Source organism: Mangifera indica, chromosome 4, assembly GCF_011075055.1.
Source record: "Mangifera indica cultivar Alphonso chromosome 4, CATAS_Mindica_2.1, whole genome shotgun sequence".
Lineage (NCBI taxonomy): Eukaryota > Viridiplantae > Streptophyta > Magnoliopsida > Sapindales > Anacardiaceae > Mangifera > Mangifera indica.
This window is the reverse complement of record NC_058140.1, coordinates 11,418,290-11,440,213: the sequence shown is the minus strand read 5'-3', so window position 1 is coordinate 11,440,213 and position 21,924 is coordinate 11,418,290. Positions and strand designations below refer to the sequence as shown.

At 30.2% G+C, this 21,924-nt stretch overlaps 3 protein-coding genes and 1 non-coding gene across 6 annotated transcripts; 2 read left to right on the top strand and 2 right to left on the bottom strand.

Moving 5' to 3' along the window:
• Window positions 1-2,513: 2,513 nt before the first annotated feature.
• LOC123213603 (defensin-like protein 1) lies at window positions 2,514-3,308 on the bottom strand. Its single transcript, XM_044633077.1, has 2 exons — window positions 2,933-3,308; window positions 2,514-2,848 (listed from the first exon to the last, which is right to left on the bottom strand). Exons 1-2 carry the CDS (start codon window positions 3,000-3,002, stop codon window positions 2,673-2,675), a joined length of 246 nt encoding a protein of 81 aa, XP_044489012.1. The 5' UTR covers window positions 3,003-3,308; the 3' UTR covers window positions 2,514-2,672.
• Window positions 3,309-6,131: 2,823 nt separating this feature from the next.
• Window positions 6,132-10,668, bottom strand: LOC123214584 (defensin-like protein 1). 3 transcript variants are annotated; one of them, XR_006501855.1, is made up of 3 exons: window positions 10,360-10,668; window positions 8,253-10,198; window positions 6,132-6,798 (listed from the first exon to the last, which is right to left on the bottom strand). XR_006501855.1 is itself a non-coding variant. In XM_044634445.1 (2 exons), the coding sequence occupies exons 1-2, from the start codon at window positions 10,427-10,429 to the stop codon at window positions 10,008-10,010; spliced, it is 261 nt and encodes an 86-aa protein (XP_044490380.1). In that variant the 5' UTR covers window positions 10,430-10,483; the 3' UTR covers window positions 9,774-10,007. The 3 variants fall into 3 exon arrangements, 1 of the variants encoding a protein (XP_044490380.1); XR_006501856.1 differs by lacking the exon at window positions 6,132-6,798 and adding an exon at window positions 7,670-8,039; XM_044634445.1 differs by lacking the exon at window positions 6,132-6,798 and having other exon boundaries at window positions 9,774-10,198; window positions 10,360-10,483.
• A 5,083-nt stretch (window positions 10,669-15,751) lies between these two features.
• TRNAY-GUA lies at window positions 15,752-15,844 on the top strand. Its single transcript has 2 exons — window positions 15,752-15,788; window positions 15,809-15,844. It is a non-coding gene; the product is annotated as a tRNA-Tyr (tRNA).
• A 4,472-nt stretch (window positions 15,845-20,316) lies between these two features.
• Window positions 20,317-21,562, top strand: LOC123213289. Its single transcript, XM_044632685.1, has one exon. It carries the CDS (start codon window positions 20,731-20,733, stop codon window positions 21,397-21,399), a length of 669 nt encoding a protein of 222 aa, XP_044488620.1. The 5' UTR covers window positions 20,317-20,730; the 3' UTR covers window positions 21,400-21,562.
• Window positions 21,563-21,924: the final 362 nt, after the last annotated feature.

Sequence of the window (21,924 nt, the reverse complement as noted above, 5' to 3'; positions counted from 1 at the left end):
CGAAAATTTATGAAAGAAAAAGGTAGAAGGATTTTATAATATATACACCAAGATTCTACAATTTGTCTTTATAATTATAGCTTGGTCTATTTGTTTCACTTGAGATGTGTGTTGAGTAATGCATTTGGAAGAAAACCATCTACTAAATATATAAGCATTTCTTTTGGTTCCTTGATGTGAACCTGAGATGGAAAAAAAAAAAAACACGAACAAATGATCTACTTATAATTGAGTAAGTTCGTGCAAAATTATCTATTACATCTTTATTAGGAAAGTCATTGCAACATAAGATGTCTCTATGCACCCATGTGGAGTGCATACTCTTATCCACCATAGTGATAAGGGAATTTAAGTCTCTTTCTAACTATCTTGGAAAAATGATATAATAGTTGTCTATTGTGCTATCTTCCTTTGAAAGAGGGATTAGACTTTGAACTTTCCTTTTTCATCATAGATAGAAACACGTTATGCTATATCAATTTTCACATGCATATATAAGCAAACTAAGTTCACAAGCAACAAAAGAATCTTGGAGTTGAGTAACTCATTGTTTTGTGTACCCAATGAAAACAATTCTTTGATCAATTGTTAAAACCAAACTCTTAGGAATATCAGGAGATTTATAAACACTTAGGATGTAAGAAATTGAAACAACCCATTTTGCTTTTATAGTCAAATAAGGGCAAAGCGATAATTGATTTAATTGTTCAAGTTGACCTCAAAAATATATGTTTGTCGTCCTATGATACAAATAGGACACATTCAATCATATTTCATAGAGAAGTGGAACAACATGACTAGTCTGTGGCACAAAGTGTACAAAATAATGATTTTATCAATTAAAGAGTCTAATTGTCACAAAGAACTGACAAATCTTGACATGACACTCATTCAAAGCAATAGTCAAGGAAGTTTTTGAAGTCTTACTTATACTCCAAAAACTAAGATTGTTATATGATAGTTTCCTATCATAGAGTATTTACCTAAAATGCCCTTCTGTGGAAGAAAAAACTTGTGTCTCAACTTGTTGATATATATCTCTTGCTAAGAGAATGTAATTCACCAGTTGACATTCATTTAGCGTTATCTTTCCACAATAAAAAACAATTATCTCCTAAATATAATCAATTGAAACGTTATTATTTAAATTTGAATTTTAAATATAATCAATAGGATCATAATTACCCTTTCTCATCCTTTAAATAAAGAAAATCATTGATGAGAGAGAGGGAGGAGATAAACATAACATAGGACAAGAGAAGGAAAATCCATAGAATTCTTTTGATTTATATAAAGGATTAGATCAATTTCATTCTAAGTTAGATGGGAAGACTCTCATAAAATTTAACAATTTCCTCCAGAACCATTGTCCAAAGTCGAGTTCTTCTTAAAACACTTCTTTAATTTCTATACACACAATGTCAAAACATTCTTGTAAAGTCACTAATGATACAAATATAGATTAAACTCCTAAGCAATGGGTTGAAACATGTTAAAAAAACTACTTTGTATCTAACTCGCTTTATTTTAATTTACTCTACATCATCGTAATGGATATCAAAATTCATTAAGGAATCCTCAACGTCACTATCATATCCTATTTTGAAGAAAACTCTAAATTATGTACATCAGTTAGTAATAAGAAATCTGATCAACATTTTCAAATATGTATTAAACTTTCTCACAATATTATTACTTGTCTATAATTGTTTAATATTTATGCTTGGTACTATTTTAAAAGATAATATGATAATAATTTAACGATTGAAGCTGCGGATGATCTACATTTGTCCCATGGTATTATAAATGTTATTATCATACAAATTAAATTAGGCAAATTGACATTTTTTGCCCAAGATTTTATGAAATAACAGAATTTCCAGACCTTAAGTTTAAAAAAGCAATTTTTCACTATCTATTAAATGTTTTATAAAATTGTTGAAAAAACGAAAAAAATCTTTAAACTAAACAACACTTTACTCTCAAAATTTTATAAAATATATTTTTATCCCCTAATTTATATTAATTTTAATTAAAGATTATGAATAAATAAATATAAAATTTAACTGTTACCGATGATATACAATTTCAGTTAAAATCCCATCAATTAGGGCGATTCTCAATGGAAGAAGAAAAAGTTGAAAGCGTGACGTGCAACCATCGAGAAAAAAAATAATAAATTTTTATGATTAAAATATAATTTATTTGTATTATTAAATGTTATAAATAATATTAAACTTATTATATTATATAAAAATATATAAATATCTTTTTAATTGTTAATACGTTGGCGGGGAGATGGCGATTAAAATAATTATGAATTCAAATCCAACAATGTCTTAATTCAATGTCAAAGTTTTGTAAGCATGCCCATGTGAAATGGCTTCATGATTCAACAGTGTGCTTAATAAATTATCTCAATTAAAGATACGTAAATCTTGATCCTTCTTAAAGGAGGAAGAGAGTGTATGTATGTGTATATATCAACAAAATCTTGTTTATTAGACGTAAAATTCAAAACTTATTATGTTCATCTCCTTCTTTATTATCAGCTACTGGATGAAGCAATCTTCATCGGCAGTTTACAGAAACAGGACTGCATGCAGTCAGCTAATTGATTGATTTATTTTATACTATGAAATTGGCAAAACGACGGAAATGACCATTCTGATTTAACAGTTGACGTAGCAGAAGCAAGCCCATCCTACATCATCGGCGTGACAAGATCCAGATACAGCTTTCTCCTTCTTCTTGCATTGCTTGTTACAGTTGCTGATGCTGAAGCATGGCCCTCGCCACGTTTTACTGTACCTCTTACAGACTTTTGCTTCTACGCCTGGGGTCATCTCTGCATCGATCCAATTACAAATCAACAATATTAGAAGTCTATCGTCATCTAAAAATGCTGCAACTATCTGGAAATGTAACTTACCCAAGTTTGCAACGAGGATGATGAAGAAGAAGAGATCGATAAACCGAACAGATTTGAGAGTCTTAGCCATGTTTTAGATTGTTTTAGTTTCTCTGGGTTGTGATAGATGCTGAGGTGATTAGGGCTATTTATAGAAGAAGGTGCTCAATTATGTTATCCCCGTTCAACTAGTAAGTAAAAAATGCACAGATTATTTTATGTTTAATAATTCAATATGAATGCCTTAAGGATAAGGACTCTGACTTTAGATCTACGGTAGCAGATGATCTGAACACTCATCACGTTCACATTGCGTAAACCCAGGGATGATTTCTAATTTCTGCACTATCCTGTCAAACTCCCGAACTTTCTTTTGTCGAAATCTCGACTTTATAATATTATCCAAAAGCAACTTCATCGACCCCTTCAGCTCTCAAATGTGAACAAATCGAAGCAATTCTGTAATATATTTACATTGATATTGCAGTTATTAATAAATGCACCCGCATATTAAAACTTTATGATAATTTGTGTTATATAATATAACTCACAAGTGCGTTGTATAGAAAGCAACTGACCAGCGATGCCCTATAAGTGTGTGAAATTTTTTTCGGGTTGATTAGCATTAATTATAAATTTGATTTATTAAAACTAGAGGCACAAAGGGTCAACCGGATCCCTCATAAAACAAAGCATAGCACGGTCTACCTTGACATGGCCCATATTTTGCAAGCCATGTTATGGTTTATAGGCTGAGCGGGTTGTGTTTAGGCTATAGGTAAGATCCACAGATTGCCTGACATGACTTATTAGAAAAAAAAAAAACGGAATTGCTTGGCACCCCAACACCCGTTCCAGCTAGCTACGTGTCTCTCTATCTCCATATAAACCTTAAATAAATCTCTCTCCTTTCTCTCTCTTTGTCCAAGATCGATATCCAGAGCACGTATGAATCAAACCCTAAAATCTCATATTTCATCAAATTACTTCTGTAGTTGAAACTGATTAGTTCCCGTTGTCTTGTTTCAAATTTTCTAATGTGATTTCTTCTTGTTGCTTTCAATTGTTGATGAAGCATTTTTGTTTGTATTAACAAGATCACATTTGAATGTTTGGAACTATTAAAGCAGATCAATTGCTGCCAGGGTTCATGCTTTGTTGACGATCCATTTCAAGTAGCTTCTTGAAATTATAGAAGGATGACATATTTGGTTCAAGGGTCGCTTAAGCATGTGATTTAAAAAATTTTTAAAAATAATAAAAATTATATAATATGTGGGGCTAGCCTGCTAAAAACTCATGCAAGCATGACCTAGAGGGCTCGAGGTCGTGCCTTGGGCCTTGCAATAAAAGTAGGCTAGCACAACCCACCCTTTGGTGGTCCTTGGGTCGACACAACCCGTGAGCTCAATGGGTTGTGACACAACACAACCTAGCCTAACCTAGTCCACAAATATCTCTAAATAAATCGGTAATTAAATAGTCTAATGATAATTTATAAATGAGATTAAATAATCAATAAAAATAAACTCAATACATTTTAAAAGTTATATTATGAGTAGATAACATCAATGTGGTCTTTGAGATATATTAAACCTTGATGAGGTCCAATAATAATATATTATATATTAGTTAGATTCCCTCCTCAAAATACTGACACAACAACTTTACCATTTAAAGTCATCATTTAAGGGGATTTCAGAAGTAGAAGATCGATTATTTCAATGTAGATAAATTTATAAAGATTCACAAATTCAAACGTATTTAGTGTTTTTAAAATCTCTAATTTAATTTAATATTTTATAATATATACGTAGATCTTATGAATTTAATTGAATTATATTTTATTTATGTGAAATTATCTTATATATGGTATTGGAGCTAGATGCATTCAGTTACAGAATTTGATGAGGATGAAATGAGGGATTGAAAATTTAAAAATTAAGGCTCTTTTGAAATTAGGTTTGGTTCAACGTTGAAATTAGGGATTCAGAATTGATTTATTAAACTTTGAAATTATGGCTAAAATTCTTTATTATAGTGATTCAAGATTAAATTTCGATTTGACATATATAATTCTTGCATTTAGATTGGTTTTCCAACCGAAAGTGAATTTCAATTGCTGTCACATGCAACTTTCATGATTGTCGCAATTTTGCAATGCAAACTTGGTGGCAACATTGCTTGGGATATTGTTGGTATGAGTTGTATGTTCACGTCGATTCCTCACTAATTGAAACTACCGTAGACAACAAAATTATGAAGAAAATGAATTGTGAAGTTTCTTGATTATGTCATGACTTACCAACACAAATTCAATGATAAAATCACCTAGAAACCTATCATAGTGAGTTGACTCTTAATTCCCCTCTCTAATCAAACCATATGGATGAACGAAACTCGGGAATTATATACATCGGCATTGTTAATTTATGTTTAGGGTTTCATAACATCATGAGTTGAAACCAGGTTAAAAATACCTAAAGACCCAATCCTTCAAATTAAACTAATAAAATGGGTCATAATAATGTCAAATCAGATTAGATTTTCCTTAGAAATTATCTAACCCACAAAAATTGAACCAATCCAACTAGGAGCGGCTCATAAAACCAAATGCATAGCTTGTGAGATGCGTGTAAGAGTATTGTTGAATGTGTGTGATGCATGTGACAAATACAATCTGACATGTGAATGCGCATGAAAGTGTTGGATGGTGTGTTTGAGCACATGAAAGGGTTTTGGTTGTGCGTAAGAGCACATGACTTGTTTTTGGCTACACGTGAAATTGAGTAAGAGTTATGTCACACGTAAAAGCATGTGATTGGTATATTAAGGCGCGTATGGGTGCATGAAAGTTATAAAAGGCACATGAGAGGGCATAGATGGCTTATAGAGTCATGCATGAGCATGTGAATGGTTTATAAACACGTAAGAGTTTGTGCTTACATATGAAAGATAATTAACAATGCATAAGAGTGTGCGAAAAGGCAAAGTTACAACACATAACACATGAAGGACTTAAGTTGGCATGTGAAGATGCATAAGGAACCTATAGGACTTTGGTTGGAGACAAATTTAATTTTAGATTGAATAATGTGGTGTAGTACTTTCCTTTTATATATATATATATATATATATATATATATATATATATATATATATATAAAATTAATTAATTAATTAATTAATTAACTTCGTTTTATGTGATTAAGTCAACACATTAAGATAAAATTATTGTTCATTGAATTAAATACAATAATTTTTTGAATACATATTGTCAAAGATAATAAAGTGTTATATTTCAAGACATCTCAATTACAACAATACCATTGAAACAATTTTACGAGCTTTTAAAATGTAATCATCAAAATGATACATTATTAAAACTTATAAAATTTTTTCTTCAACAATGATGCATTCTTCAGTTTTAATGCAAATAATTTTTTGCCCAAAGATTCTCATTGTTTTTATTAGAATTGATGGTAACATAAGGTTAATTTTAGTGCCTCCAAAACAACTGACTCAGTTTGCAAAAAGGATGAGGATGAGTATAACACCCCACTCCAACAATCTTACCCTCCATAGGAAAGTGTTACTCATTTAGAGCATAAACAAAATAGAAAGATAATTAATATTTATATTTAATTAAAATGACCAAAATGCCTTTAATAATGAAGTCATGCACAATCAATACCCAAAGTGTTATATACATAAAGCAACATTCATATCCCCCAATGAGTGTCAATAATCTCAAAAATAAACAATGAATAACATTATATATATATATATATATATATATATATATATATATATATAACTATTAGAGAGTTCTCTCATACCTTGATCTAAGCTGAATTGTCTATGCATAGCCACCATCTCATCTCTCACTAGAAAAACCAAATATAAATGGGTGAGTGATAAAACACTTAATAAGTTAGACCATCTATTTTAAAATCAATTAAATTTCATATCTCTTTCTCCTTTCTACAATCTATCTTGCATTGCCAATCTTAATTTTCTCTCATCATCTACGATTCCTCTCTACCCTATCTAAGATGACATGAAATGTATCACATGTGTAACTTTCAATCTCATTGGTGACAACATTCTAATAAACGTCCATTTTTGTTTCACATCTTTATGCCAATTGGTTTAGGCTAAGGTATACATTAACACTCTGACCATGTACTTAATCTTTTAGACTATCATAGTTCATAATATGTATAAACTCAATCTCACATTCATGGTTGTACTTGACCTAGGGGTACTATAATCATTTTACTTACATGAATGGTCATACACTCTTCTACACAGATGTTAATTGCATTGAAGCAAACATATCACAAATAGTTGTACAAGTACTAATTACAATATTTCTATCCTAGTTGGTGAACGATTGTGCATGTTCTATGCATGATTGTTCACTCACACGTGATATTAAAAATTAATGCCTATGCACAATCATTCCTACTTTTGGGACAATCCCACCTAATTATGGGACAGTTGTCGAATTTAGTTCACCCATGATAAGTTGACTCAATCCATATCCAATATAATATTTTACTTTTCTGCTCATGACCGTTGAGAGAGGCTGAAGGAGTTAAGACTGTATTTAAAGTCCCAAAACTACCGCTCAACTTCTAATACATGTAAAATAAACACAAACAAAAAAAAAAATCCTGGCTCTTTTCTTCTTCTTCTTGGTATTTTCACAGAAAGAAAAATGCATAGAACACAACAATACAGAATAACAAATCATATTGTGAATACATATTGGTATTTCACATCAATAATAATTTGAAGAACAGCAATCCATATTTACAAAACTATACTCGGGCATATAAATTCGATCATGTGTTAATTTTACAGTAATTGGATTGAATGACCAACATTCTGATACCACGATTTCAGACCATTTGGTCAGATTTTACTTAACCTCCTTACACTCACAATTCCACAATTATAATAAATGAATTAATACTTCATATATATGCAAACAACATCAAATCTAACACGATTCTCTTGCATCTCATAGTCTCATCAACAAAAAAATCATTTTCATCCATCGAAAATCATTTCAATACGGCGATGTATAATCATCATCATTGAACCTAGCATTGTACTATTCCTGTAAAACCAAAATCCAGTGTCTGTACACATGTAACTTTCTCAAACGAATAAAACATAGCCATAATCATTCATAGTCAGCAGTAAAAGTCCTAACCATCGGTTTTAATTAATCATTCACGCAAGCCCAGTCATAATTTTTAAACTATAATATCAAATAAAGGTTGAATTATGTTTCGACAGAATATATGGAATTAGAGAAATTCCTACTTACATATTATCCTAGCCGAAAAGTTTGAAGTCGAAACCACACTTTTCCATCGTAGGAATCCCTTCCAGATGGCTCCATTTCTGATTCTGTTGACTGCTCTCTCTAGGATAATAACAAATAACTATAATACTGATCATCGGGTAGATCGTGACTATTTTAAATAGAATTATGATAATAATTGATGGAACAGTACCAAAAGTAATTTATATTCTAAACACATCTGTGGGTGATACGCGAAGAAGAGTATAAAAAACTGGACAGTCTTGGGCATGCTTAATTTTGCTTGTTAACTGGGCAGTGATCTCTTTATCTTTTTGTGCTAAATAGGGAGGTGGTTAGGGCTATTTATAGCAAAAATTGCTCTCGTTCTTGCTAAACTTAAAAGTATTAAGGTAGGGTGATAAGGTTGGTGAAAGGAAGTAACAAAAACTGATAGACGTCAAATATGACAGCCAATTGTCTTGAATTGTTGACTTCGGGCTCCACATTCTACAGTAGCAGGAACACCATGATTATTTTATAATGTGCTCTTGAAATATCTCCAAAAATCTGATTGAAATTAAGTTCTATTGAGATTGCCGGCCCACAGGTTTAGAAAAAGGCAAACTACATGCCATTTAATATATTTTCCTCTTCAAAATGAAGCTCCACCAATAAATTTGCAGTATGGTTGCATTAATTGACAATGAATACTAACTATAATTAATGGATTTCCTGATGATTAAAAGGTTAATCGATGCAAAATGAATAAGTCATGTACATGAAATGTCAACATGATTCGATATCCATATAGCAGCTGGTGCTAATTGCAAAACGATGATTATCTTCAACCCTCCTCCGTTTACAACTCTGATTGAGCTCTAAGCAGGACATAGAAGTTCTCAACTATTTGTTACCATTGTCTTCTTCTTCGTGGAGTTCTCATTGTTAGAAATTCTTTTATATGAGATAATATTAATTATAGTTTTGATTTAATAAAACTAAATAATTAAATAGTTTAATATTAATTTATAAATGAATTTAAATAATCAATAAAAATAAGTTTAATATATTTAAAGATTATAATTTAGGTGGAGGTAAGATTTATTAAACCTTTATGAGGGTCAATTAACCTATTATAATTTGACTAAATCTTTACTCCAAAAACTAATACAATAAAAATTCTCATTCAAGAAAGTTTTTGGAATATAAGACCAAAACACATCAAGAGAAAATCTAGATAGAAAATTTCAAAAGCTTTATAAATTCAGATGGTATGATTCAAGTATTTTTACAACCCTAAATTATTTAATTTAATATTTTATAACTTGTGAATAAATCATGTGGATTATCATTGATTTATTTATTTATTCAAGTTTATGTAAATAAATCTTACACTCATGTCTGTAAAATTTCATGATATTTAATGTGATAAATTGTCCACATCAATGGGTGTTGAGATCAGATTAATTTATCAATAAAATGACCGATGATTATGTAATTCAATGGGTTCAAAGAGGAGTGATGAGTACTACAGCAAAGACGTAGAGGGTAATATTTGTATCATATTACAACACTTCGATGATGAACAATATTGGATCGGCAACAACACTAGCCCATGTTTCAACAGAGAAACAGTTAATTTATTATTTACTACAATTAGAAACAAAAGCTGCTAGCAAGCAAGCTAGCTGCTTCTTATTTTAGCATGGTGCAGTAATATAAGACACTTACCATAATCAAGAAGTTAAGGGCGATGTGAAATCATAAGGGCATCAATTAATTGTGTTTATTGAGAGGACAATTGAAGTAGCAGAAGCATTTCCATTTCCCGTCTCTTACATGACAAGCTCCATGCCTAGCATCCTCCCATTTCTGACACTGGTTGTCGCAGTGCGCCGTGTTCCCGCATTTCCCTGACCATGTTTGACTTGCCCTCTCACAAAGTTTTGCTTCCACCGGCATCATCTCTGCACAATCAAGCAAATAAGAAATTGCAAATTTTTCTTGGTTATTCCTTTTGTTTATAAATTGCAGTATATTATATTTGTAATAATAAAGTACTTATAGCACCTTTTGGTGTAATTAAACACTAGTGTATACGCAAGCATATAACTAAAGAAAAACTCACCCCAGTTGGCAACGAGGATGAGGATGAAGAGTAGTGCGAAAAAGGGAAGAGACTTTAGAGTCTTGGCCATGCTTTAGCGTATTAGTTAGCCAATCTCTCTGTGTTTGTGCTTATCGAAAAGCGTGATTAGGGCTATTTATAGAAGAAGTTTGCTAGCTTTCGTGTTCAAGTTGAAATACGATTTGTGATAGACGAGACATGACAGCAATTTACTTGATTGGAGAGGATGACCCAATTCCAATAATCTCCCAGAACAATCACAAGAATATCCAAATCCATCTCCAAATTCAGATGCATTGATGCATTATGAAGGAGAGAATTGAAAATTCCATCTCCAAAGCTGACATCATTACTGAAACAATGGATGGGGAGGTCTGTAAAACCACGTGTAGCCAACTTTGATGTGCTTTTACATGCGACTAAGCTCCAAGCGACAGCTTTCAATCTATTCGGCGCAAAATTTATCAAATATCTTTGAGGTGACAGCATTTATCATTTGATAAATGCAAAACGATGTCCATAAGTCAAGTATGATAGGAAAAAAGTAGAGCTTTAGTCACTTCACGCGATCCAAATTAGACAAAGATTAGTTGAGAGGAGACTGAGCAGATATAGAAAGGAATAAAAAAGGAGAATCCAAACAAAGGAGAAAGAAGAAAAATGCAGAGAGAAAGGCAAAGAAAGAAATCGAGAGTAAAAAAAAATCATTCAAGTCATCATCGTAATTATGTACAACTTAAACGTTATACGTAATTGATCTACGGTTAAATATAAGGTTAGCTGAAATCGAACGCCTGTATACTGTGAATAAATAATATTAATATGACATAATTTTGAAGTTCATATACTAACTTGTTATTATATGTTCATAGTGTTATATATATATTTTAGTAATAATATATGATTTGTGATGTAATTTATATAAAGTAAGGTTAATTATTGTAATTAAAGTTCTATGATACTTATCTTTGACATAGAAGTTAGGCAAATCGCATGATGCATGAGTGGATGGACACGTATTTACACAGTGGAGCGGACGGTTCTCATCAGGTTTTGCGGAAGCAGCTGGTCAATCTTCCTTTTCATTGGAAATTTATTTCTTGTTTTATGAATTTTATTGCTAAAGCAATGCTATTCATAACATTGCATGTGAGAACTCTCCGGAAGAGTGTTGTAAGTATAAATACATACAAAACAAGTCACTTCACTGACCCCAGTTCTGGTTGCTTCCAAGCTCCAAGTTGACCCTTCACAGGATGAATATCACAAAAGCTTATTAAGAGTTCAACACATTATTGTCAGTGGAATAAGACAAGCCGAAAATAATTTGGAATTATAAACGGGAACATGCTCCAAAAATGTAATTTGAAGGCCAAAAAACTTATTTCCACCTAATTTGTACTAAAATCTCAAACCCTAATTTTTTAACTTTTAAAAATTCAAACACCTTCTCAAAGGTAAATTTTCATTAAAAATATCATTTAAAACTAAAGATAAAATTATTATTTAATAAAAAATTTAAATTTTTTATTATGTATTTCTCTTCAGATTTAAAAATCTTATAATTTTTTTTCAATCTAAAATTTGAGAAATGATAAATATCTTTTTAAGGATTATTCTTCTCCTCTCTAATGTCGATTGTCAATCGTTTTCTTCTTGAAAACCAAAGAGATAAGGGAGAGAGACTAAAGAGAGAGATAAGATAGGTGAGAAGACGGTTGACGATCGAAGATCATCAATTAATCAAATTTTTTTAATTAAATATAATAAAACTTTGAGTTGAGAGAAAATTATGAAATTTTTAAATTTAAAAAAAATATATAATAAAACTTAAATTTTTTATCATATAATCATTTTATTTTTATTATTAATTAAAATATTTAATAAAAAATTAAATATAAATAAATACTTAAACTTTTAAAAATTAAAAGATGGGTATACCTAGATAAAGGTAAGTCTCTTGGTCTAATTTGAAAAGGAAATGGATCTTATCCACTGTAATTGATTTTCTCTTAAATGAATTATCCTCTCTCATGGAATTCCTTAAGAAAAAAACTTAAGTTGAAAAATCCGGATCTCTGGCATGCGTGCTTGTGTGGTCACAAATTTAACGTAACGTACCATGCAAATGATATCAAAGTCTCAAATCTCAACCACCATCGGCCATAGGGGTCTCAAGTCTAGCACTGGTACGTAGGTGGCTTCGAAAAAGATTTCACCGTGGTATACAATGTATGTTCACCTCATCTACCACCAATATCAAAATTTTTGTCTGATTGGAATAAAACTACGCACTCGTATTTTCCTCGTGGGCGGTTCTCATTCATTGTATAAGCAGCTAGCCCACCTGCCTCCCCATCAGATTTAAAATAATAAAAATGACTAAAATTTAAATTTTAAAATATATTTCATATATACAATTTTTATTTTAATATATATTATATTTTTTCTGCCGTACATTGTTGTATATTAATTTTTGTTTTAATAGTAACTTCTTAATAAACTTGATAATTCATATTATTATTAGATTATATTTGTATTATATTAATTCAAATTTTATATTAAATGGTTTCAATTTTAATTTTATTTGATTTAAAATTATATTAAAATTTTTTTGTCTTAATCCAATACTTTAATATTTGAATTGATTTAATCCAATTTAAATTGACCTAAAATTATCTATTATTTTTATTTTTCAAACTATTTTTATTATTTTAATTTATTTATCAAATTATTTCAACCTACTATTAATAAAACACATAATATAATATTTTGTCTTATTGATAAATGGTTTAAAAATTTATATGCTACGACTTTTAAAACACATCAATAATTAGGATAATTAAATTAAATTTGTATTACTTAATAATAAAATAAAATATTTAAATAAAAAATAATATGAATAATTATAATTATACAAAAATATAATTATATTCAATCTATAAATATTTAAAATTTTTACTATAAAGATACAAGATGATGAAGACGCAATCTGGGAAGAGAAATCGTCTTCCCAAATGATGAAGACGAGTCGTCTTCATCTGAAAAGATGATTTCTCTTTCCAGACGACGTCTCTCGACATTAGATGTGCTGAGGTGGGTTGTCAGAGGAAGGGAAACTATTGGGAGAGAGAGGCGATCGGCGATGGCGCCAGAGAAAGTGAACGGGTTTTGAAACTAAACCCTAGGGGGGTAATGTGATTTTTTCAAATTAGTTTAGGGGAGAAAAATTAGTTTTTTAAATTTAGAGGAGGAAATGAAATCATATTTAAGTTTATTTTTAATATTAAATATAAAATAACGATTTTATCCTTAAAATTAACATATTTAAACGATTATGGGTAGATAAATGAGATTTTCAAAGTTAATGAGAGGAATTTTGAAAATTTAGCATAGTTTGGGTGGGAAATAGTCATTTGGCCAAATTTTTATTCATGTGTTACCTGGTCAAAGCTGAAGTAAGTGGTTATAATTCAAGCAAGGGACGAACAATTTATATACTCTGCAACCTCAGTTCCGATGATTAAATTGTTGCTTAATCTTGATTATTATTTTCGTATTTAAATTAAAGGTCATGAGAATTCATAAAGCTTTTTTTACCTTGAGTTTTTCCATTTCTATTTGTTTCCCGGTAGGAGTTGTCCAAAGTTTTTTTCTTTACCTAAGGGATTGTTTGGTTTCAAAGACTTAAATATTATCTTAGTAATGTATTTTTTATTACTTATACTACTTTATTTGATTTATTAGTAATAAAAAATTATAGTAATTTTTTATTACTAACACAAAAGTGATAAGTAATATAAGTAGTAATTTGATTACCATCTTTACCTTAGGTATTAAAAGATTATCAAAGTAATTTTGATTTTATTATAATTATATTATTATTTATTAATTTTTTGAGACAAAAATAAATTTATTTTTAATTAATATTTAAAAATAATTATATTTAAAGCTATTTAAATAAAATAATTTACTAATATTCTTTTATTACATTTAATTAAATACAATAATTATTTATACTTATCAAATTTTATCAAACATAGTAATCATTTATATCTAATAATCTTTTAAGTAATCTATCTTCGAGGTAATTTTTTTATTTTAATAATAAAATATTATTCAAACTAAACGCCCTCTGAATGTTAATTGTTTGTTATTTTTGTAACTCCATTTGGTTGTTCTCTTAGTTGTGTTCTAAGTCTTTAATGACACCTTTGTGCCGTCAATCGAATGATGGCGAGATAATTTAAGGGCATTCAAGCCCCATCAATTTGAAGGGATAAACATATTTCTTTTATTTTTGAAGAAGGGCCTTTTTTTTTTTTTTTTTTTTGGTTAATTAAATGTGTATGAAACAAAGAAACCAATGGGACAACCAAGGGGGTGTTCGAAAACAACCTAAGCGTACTTTTCCCAACAAAAAGGATAACAAATTAACAAAGGGCTATCAAGTTAGGCCTGGCCAAGACCTTCACAAGTAAATTGAGGGATTTCTTTGATGAACAACATTCAGGTTTATGCCCAAGGTATGAGGGATTTCTTTGAATTTAGCTCGCTGGTGGACTGCTTGCTGCCTCATCTCTTTCTCCTTCGTGTTTGACACTTCAGTACCAAGGAAACTGATATGGTTTATGCCCAAAGCATGGTAACTGTAGTACATTCTGTCCATTTAACTTCCGCCTATTAGTTTCCAATACTAAAGATTAGCAATAGAATTAGGTGGTAAGCTTCTGCACTCTAATAAAAGTAGCATAGCAAAGTAAATAAAGGTTGAATGAACTTAGAATTACCCTGCAAGCTTCTCTAATCAATTTAGACAGAAGACTTCATCCATAGGATATTTATGGTGGAATGTAAGTTACATCTTAAAGACTCAAATTATAATCAAACTAGATTAAACTATAATATCCAATTTAATTTGGTTTGAGATTTTGTTAAATTATTTTTTCATATAAATATATATATATATTTGTGTACCTAAAATAGGTACATATAATTTTATTAAATTGTTATTTCATGAAATATCTTCACAAAATAATACATCAATACGTACACATATATACTCACACAAACACACACGTGTTCATATTTGCCAAGTTATGTTATGTGAAACCAACCAACAATTTCATTATTTGAGGTATACATGATTAAACAGCAAAGGATAGTTTTGTAATTAATTGATGTAACAAATAATTCACATATTAAAATGATATTTCAAAACTATTCTATAAGAAGCTAGAGATTAACCAATTTTCGGACCAATAGACTATTGACCTAGCTGCCCATGTTGATGACTATATCATCTCAGAATTCGATATAATTTTTATTGGGAAAGTCGTAACATTTTTAGTATATAATTATATTAGATTATTATTAAAAAGAAACTGCCGATCCGACCTTAGCTCAGTTGGTAGAGCGGAGGACTGTAGTAGAGCAAACTCAACAGCTAATCCTTAGGTCGCTGGTTCGAATCCGGCAGGTCGGACTTTTGATTTTTGATTTTTTATTTTTAATTTTACTCGATTAAATTTTTTTTGTTGACATTTGGGTTTCAAAATAATAATAATAAAAAGAAAAGAATATGAAGAATAAAGGTAATTTAGTGTTTATTAATTATAAAAATGAATCTCACAAAAAGGAAAAAATAAAAGGAAACGCCATTGATAATTAGTGGAATCCAACGTGTTAGATTTTTCATTTTTGGGCACACAAAATAACGAATACCACATAATTATAATTAAAGTAATTAAGGAATTTTGGAACCTTGATTTATAAATTGAAAAATTGAAGGTACATGAACCATCATCTACTCCCCTGTGACAAGGACAAAATTACAATAATATTTAGATAGATTATTAATAATTTAAAAGAGTTTGATGTTCCATCAACTCGCAAAGAAATTAATTGATTATTTGAGTTTCTTCCATGCCTTATCTCTTTCTGAAAAAGGCCTTTAAAGCAAAGGCAGTGGGAATCTTTGAATAATATTATATAATTGAGAAATGGGCCCCCTGAGCTAGGCCCATTTGGAGTTTACAGGCACCCCACTCCAATCATCTGTTTATTGTTTTGCCTTTGTTAGGTATGCCCTCTCTATGCTTCAAAGGACACACTTTGTTAAAAATAAATCAATGTAGCACGTGTTAACCTCGTGATGTTTTAATTTATAAAATCAATTAGTGGTATCGTTGTATTGTGGTGATCCAAATGCTCTAATTCAAGAGGTTAGTAGTGGAAGTAAGGGGGTTGGACTAATGATCACCTTATGTGATATAGACATGTTTGAAAAATTTTATTTATTGTAAGGTTATATTTGAATAGAATAGAGTTAAATTCAACTTGACTAGTAAAGAATCAAGCCCAAGCCTGAGTTTGGGGGTCAAAAACAGAAAAGTAGAAACTAAGCCAATTTATTTACATTGACAATATAATTTTAAAATTAGAAACCAATGAAAAACCTCCAAATTAGAAACTTCAACTCCAAAATTATGGTTAAATAAATTTCAGTAAATAAATAGCAAACAATGAACTTGATATACCCTCGTTTAGTTATCATCAAATGCAAATGTTTGACAAATAAAGGTTTTTGAACGTTAAATACAAATATGATATATGACTGAAAGACAAAGTGTTCAAATGCTGGATGGAGTGGATTGGAACTGACATCGTCAAATGCGTGAGTCTAGAACTAATAGAGTGGACGAAAAGGCCAGAAGACTAAACATGCGTACATGAAAGGGGAAATGAAAGAATTTCACTCTTCAATTCAAAGTGAAATGACACCATATAGGCTAAAATTTTAATTACACTTGGGCGAGCTCAAGCGGCTCGCAAACCATGCAACTCTGTACTCAAGTTTGGACTCGAACTTGTTTATACTAATATGTAAAATTTTGAGGCCTTATGGATATTATAATAATATATTGATTATGAGGCATCAAATCATCCACTAAGCCCATGTTTACATGGTAGTACAATCACTTAAAAAGCTATAATCACTTGTATTTAATTAAAAAAAAAATTAAAGATTAAGATTCCAAATATCTAAGATGAATCTGATCAACTAACACTACAATCAGAAAAATACATAAAAAAAAAAAGAAGTTGTGCTTGGGATGGGGTGAAGGTGACATTGGTAATGCCTTTTTTCAAGAGAAAAGAAAGAAACCGTTTACTGTCTTCATCACCTAAAAGAAAAATCAAACGCTAATGGGCTTTGAAATTTTATATAAACTTTGATATGAGGCTGCCACCTGCCTCCCTGAATCTAAAGTGTAAAGTTGGAAAACGAAATAAGTTTCATGTCAGTCCAGACTCTTACTAGTGAAGGCTGGACCTTTGTAGAGTTACATCTTTTTTTTGGGGTCGCTGAGATATGGTCTAAATCTAATTTAGAGGCTGAATTACCATTTCCCACGCAAACTTTGATGAAATAAAATTTTCGCCCTAAGTTTGAAAAGTTCGTTTATACATCCATCATTCACTTCGGTTAGTAGAAATTGTTACATGGAAGACAAGATAATTTTGCAGATTCACTTCGGTTAGTATTATTTTACAGATTCGTTGATTTACAATTTCATTTACATAAGAAAAAGATTAAGAGAATTCTAAAAAAGCTTAAGGGGGGTTTTGGGTCAAAAGACAAAAATATTATTCTTGTAATATATTTTATATTATTTATATTACTTTATTTAGTTTGTAAGTAATAAAAAATTTCAGTAATCTTGTATTACTAATAGTATTGTGACAGATGAAAAAAAAAGTATTCTTATTATTAACTCCATTTAGGTATTAAAATATTAGTAAATTTTATTTATTTATGTATTTATTTATTAATTTTTTAAGAAAAATACTTTTATTTTCAATTATACCCAAAGATATTTAAATAAAAAATATCTCAGTTTTTTTTTATTACGTCCAATTAAATACAATAATTATTTATATCTATCAATTTTTATTAAATATAGTCTTATTTTATACTCAATAATCTTATAGGTACAGTAATACTATATACACAATTTTGTATACAACCAATGATATATTACCATGTGATTAGATAGTCTAAAATTAGAGATAAAATAATAATTAATTATATAATGATATATCATTGATTATACATATAGTTTTATTTCTGATAAATAATTTATCTTTGTGATAATTTTTTATTTTTAATAATAAAATATTACGTAAACCAACTGCGTGCTAAGGGTATTCTAGACTTTTATGAAGGAAATTCGAGAACCTACTACCTTACAATGGCCTAGGTGTTACTTTCAGATTCTGTTGGACCATTTCGTTACTTAGGCTGTATTTCAAGGACCAACATAGAGTTGACAACAGAAAAGGTAATTAAAGTTGGATTTGATATTAGAAAAGGCAAATGTATTTTATGGGTTTTGCCTTTGCCTTGTCAATTTCTTAATATGTAAGAAAAATTAGGGCCAGGGGAGCCTCTTATTTTGCCACTTGGGAAAACCTTTCAACCGCCCTTGTCTTTGCTTGATTATGAAACTAATAATCTCAATTACTGACCCAGATTAGAGTCCTTAATTATAATATTTGTTTCCATTCCAGAAACTTCGTTTAGCCCTGAATTAAGTTATAGAGATTGCAAAAATCTTTTAATAATTTTAATCATTTAAATAAATACATTAAATTGATGGATTGATTATGTAAAAAGATTAAAAAGATAAAAAGTTCTTTGAAAATTTGATAAAATATTAATAATTTCTTAATTTATTGATGATTAATAATAATACTTCACTTAATTGATTATTTATATGTATAGAATTTATTGAAGCCCCCTTTTAAAAGTAGATATTTTTTTTATATATGCCCGTAAGTAATCCATTTTTATTAATTTTAAATTCTAAAATTTTATAAATTCAAAAAATCACATTATTTATGGTTGAATGACTATTGCCCACGTTAACTTTGATAAAGTGATTATTTTTAACTTTTTAAATTTGAAAAAATTATTTTTCTATCTGTTTATTATATTTTTTAATTAAATTTATTAAATATTTTTTTGAAATTAATGAATAGATAAAAATACATTTTATTATTAAAAATTATAAATTTTTATCCATTTTTAGTTAATAATTATAAACCCTAAGATAGAAAAAAAAGTTGCCGAAAAGATTATTCATCTCTTGTTGTTACCATTTATGTGTTGTCGTCTTTTACGTCATTGTTACTCTTGTATTATAACCAATCATACATCGATGAATATGTATCATTTTTTATTAAGATTGATCACTAATAAAATCTATTTTAGTTGGATCTTGTTGTTTTGACCAATTTCAAAATATTTTTTTATCTGTATGAATCTCATATTTGTCTAACCTATCAATTTTCTCTTAATGTTTTCCAATGACCAAGAAATGGGAAAGAAGAGAGTATAAATATGAATAAAGATGGAAAAATATAGAGTAATTAGGGTAAAAATATAAATTTATCTAAACTATTAAATGCGTAAATAATATTAACCAGATTATGTGTCCTTATCTTCTTGTCGAGTGAAGCTTGGAGAGTCGTCCCACAGATGCACATCTCTATGGCCTTGATTTGTCTCTGAAAATAGTGGTGCTCAGAATGTGTCGTCAATTCGAATATTGGATTTCATGAGTCAATTGTACAAAATATCTCAACCTCATTCACCTAACAATCTTCAGCTCTTTTGGCAGCAGTGTCTATGAACAAATTCCCAGAGCATTAAATGGAATATAATCCGCAAGAAGTACTGTTAATCTGATACAATCCAATCAAATATGAATGTAAACATATTCTGACTGAAACTGTTACGGATTCTGACCAATAATTCTTCACAAAAAGTTGAAGAGATCTCCGTGTTTGCTGAATCATTTTTCTTTACTGTTGCAATAAAAGCAAAATTTGTGGAAATGCATTCACATAGCTCTAAAATAAAGTGCTTTGGGAGGCATTCTGGTGCTGGAAAAACCCTCAACTTGCATATTTCTTTTTCTTTTTTTTTTTCCATTGATAAAACGCACGACAATGTTTTCGTTTTTCTCGCTGAGAAAAAGATAAAAAAGAAAAAGGCCTATGTTCTTCTATTTATAGATGCCATCCATCACATTAACAGGTTCTAAGGAAACATAACCCTTTTAGCAACTAGAGCTTCAGAGAGAAACAAGAAACAGAGCTCGAAGAGCTTCTCTGTTTCCTCTGTTTTTTCATTCTGTTTTCCATGTACATAAACACTATGCTCTTGATGTCATCTCTTTCTTCTCTCTTCAGAGAAAGTGCTACTCTAACTGTGGTACAAAACCAATTCTTTGTTGAGTAGAATTCCGAAATCTTTTCAACTCTATACCCAGAATTGCCTTACACTTACACTGCCATATTTAGATGGATTCCTTTCAAATCAACAACATTAAAGTTGGGAAAGCAAATGGGGTTGCGAAGAAGCCGCAGTTTCGAAAGATGGCGAGCTTGTTCAGGGTCGTCGAGATTTGTGTTCTTTTGGTGGTGGTGGCAAGGATTTTAGCTCATCTCCCTCTTGCTGTCAAGAGCTCTAGTGAGCATTTCAAGGACTTAACAGTTGTCCTTGTTAGTCCTCGCTTTGTTTTCATAATTGGAAACTTGATAGTTTTCATTCTTTTTGCAAAGTCAGGACAGTTTTCAGCTCAAGATTCCACTGGAAAGAATCCACAGAAGGATTGCTTTGAAGAGTTTTGGGAGAAAGGTGAAAAGATTCAGAACACTTATTGGTACGAGCTCAAGAACAGAAAAAAACAGAGCATTTGTGAAGAGAATGCAGTTAATGAAGGCACACATACTTCTTGCAAAAGCATTAGTTACAGGAGAAGCCAATCAGAAAAGTTGAGTAAATCCTGCCAGGAACTGAGGCGATCAGACACAGAGAATTGCAGGAAAAGTACTAATTCTGGGAACAGATCGGCCAAAAATTCACACTCAGAAGATAATATGAGCAATGAAGAGTTCCGGCGCACGATCGAAGCTTTCATTGCAAGACAGCAGAGGTTTCGCATGGAAGAAGAGTACTCTATGATTTGAAGATTACATAAATATTACCATAAACAAATCTTTTTTCCTTTTTTTTTTTTAAAAAAAAACTTTTCTGGTTCTTTTCTGTTACATAGAACCGTGTCTGTACATGGTTATGTCATATATGTAATGGAAAATCTGTAGTTAAACAAAGTCTCCTTCTTGTTGTTAATTATTCACAACTTAATATCTTGCATAGGTGAGGACCTGAGAATCTGATCCGATCTTGTGTGATGTCAAAAGCAAATTCTAAGAGCATTTCTTGGGGATTTGATAGGCATATATAAGAATTGGATGTCCTTTTTTTGACCATGTTTCAGATGAGAGAAAAGTACAAGCATATTATTTACGAATGTTTTCTATTTCTAAGTTCTGTTCCACGCTAGAAATATGCTTCCTTCGGAGCTAAATTCTAATTCTGTGCTGTGTTCATGGAGTTTCAATGGAATAGATTAAAGAAAGGATAATGCCAACTAAGAAAGCAATCCGGTGACAGAGAGGCCTTCCAAATGCAGAACTGACATGATTTTATCT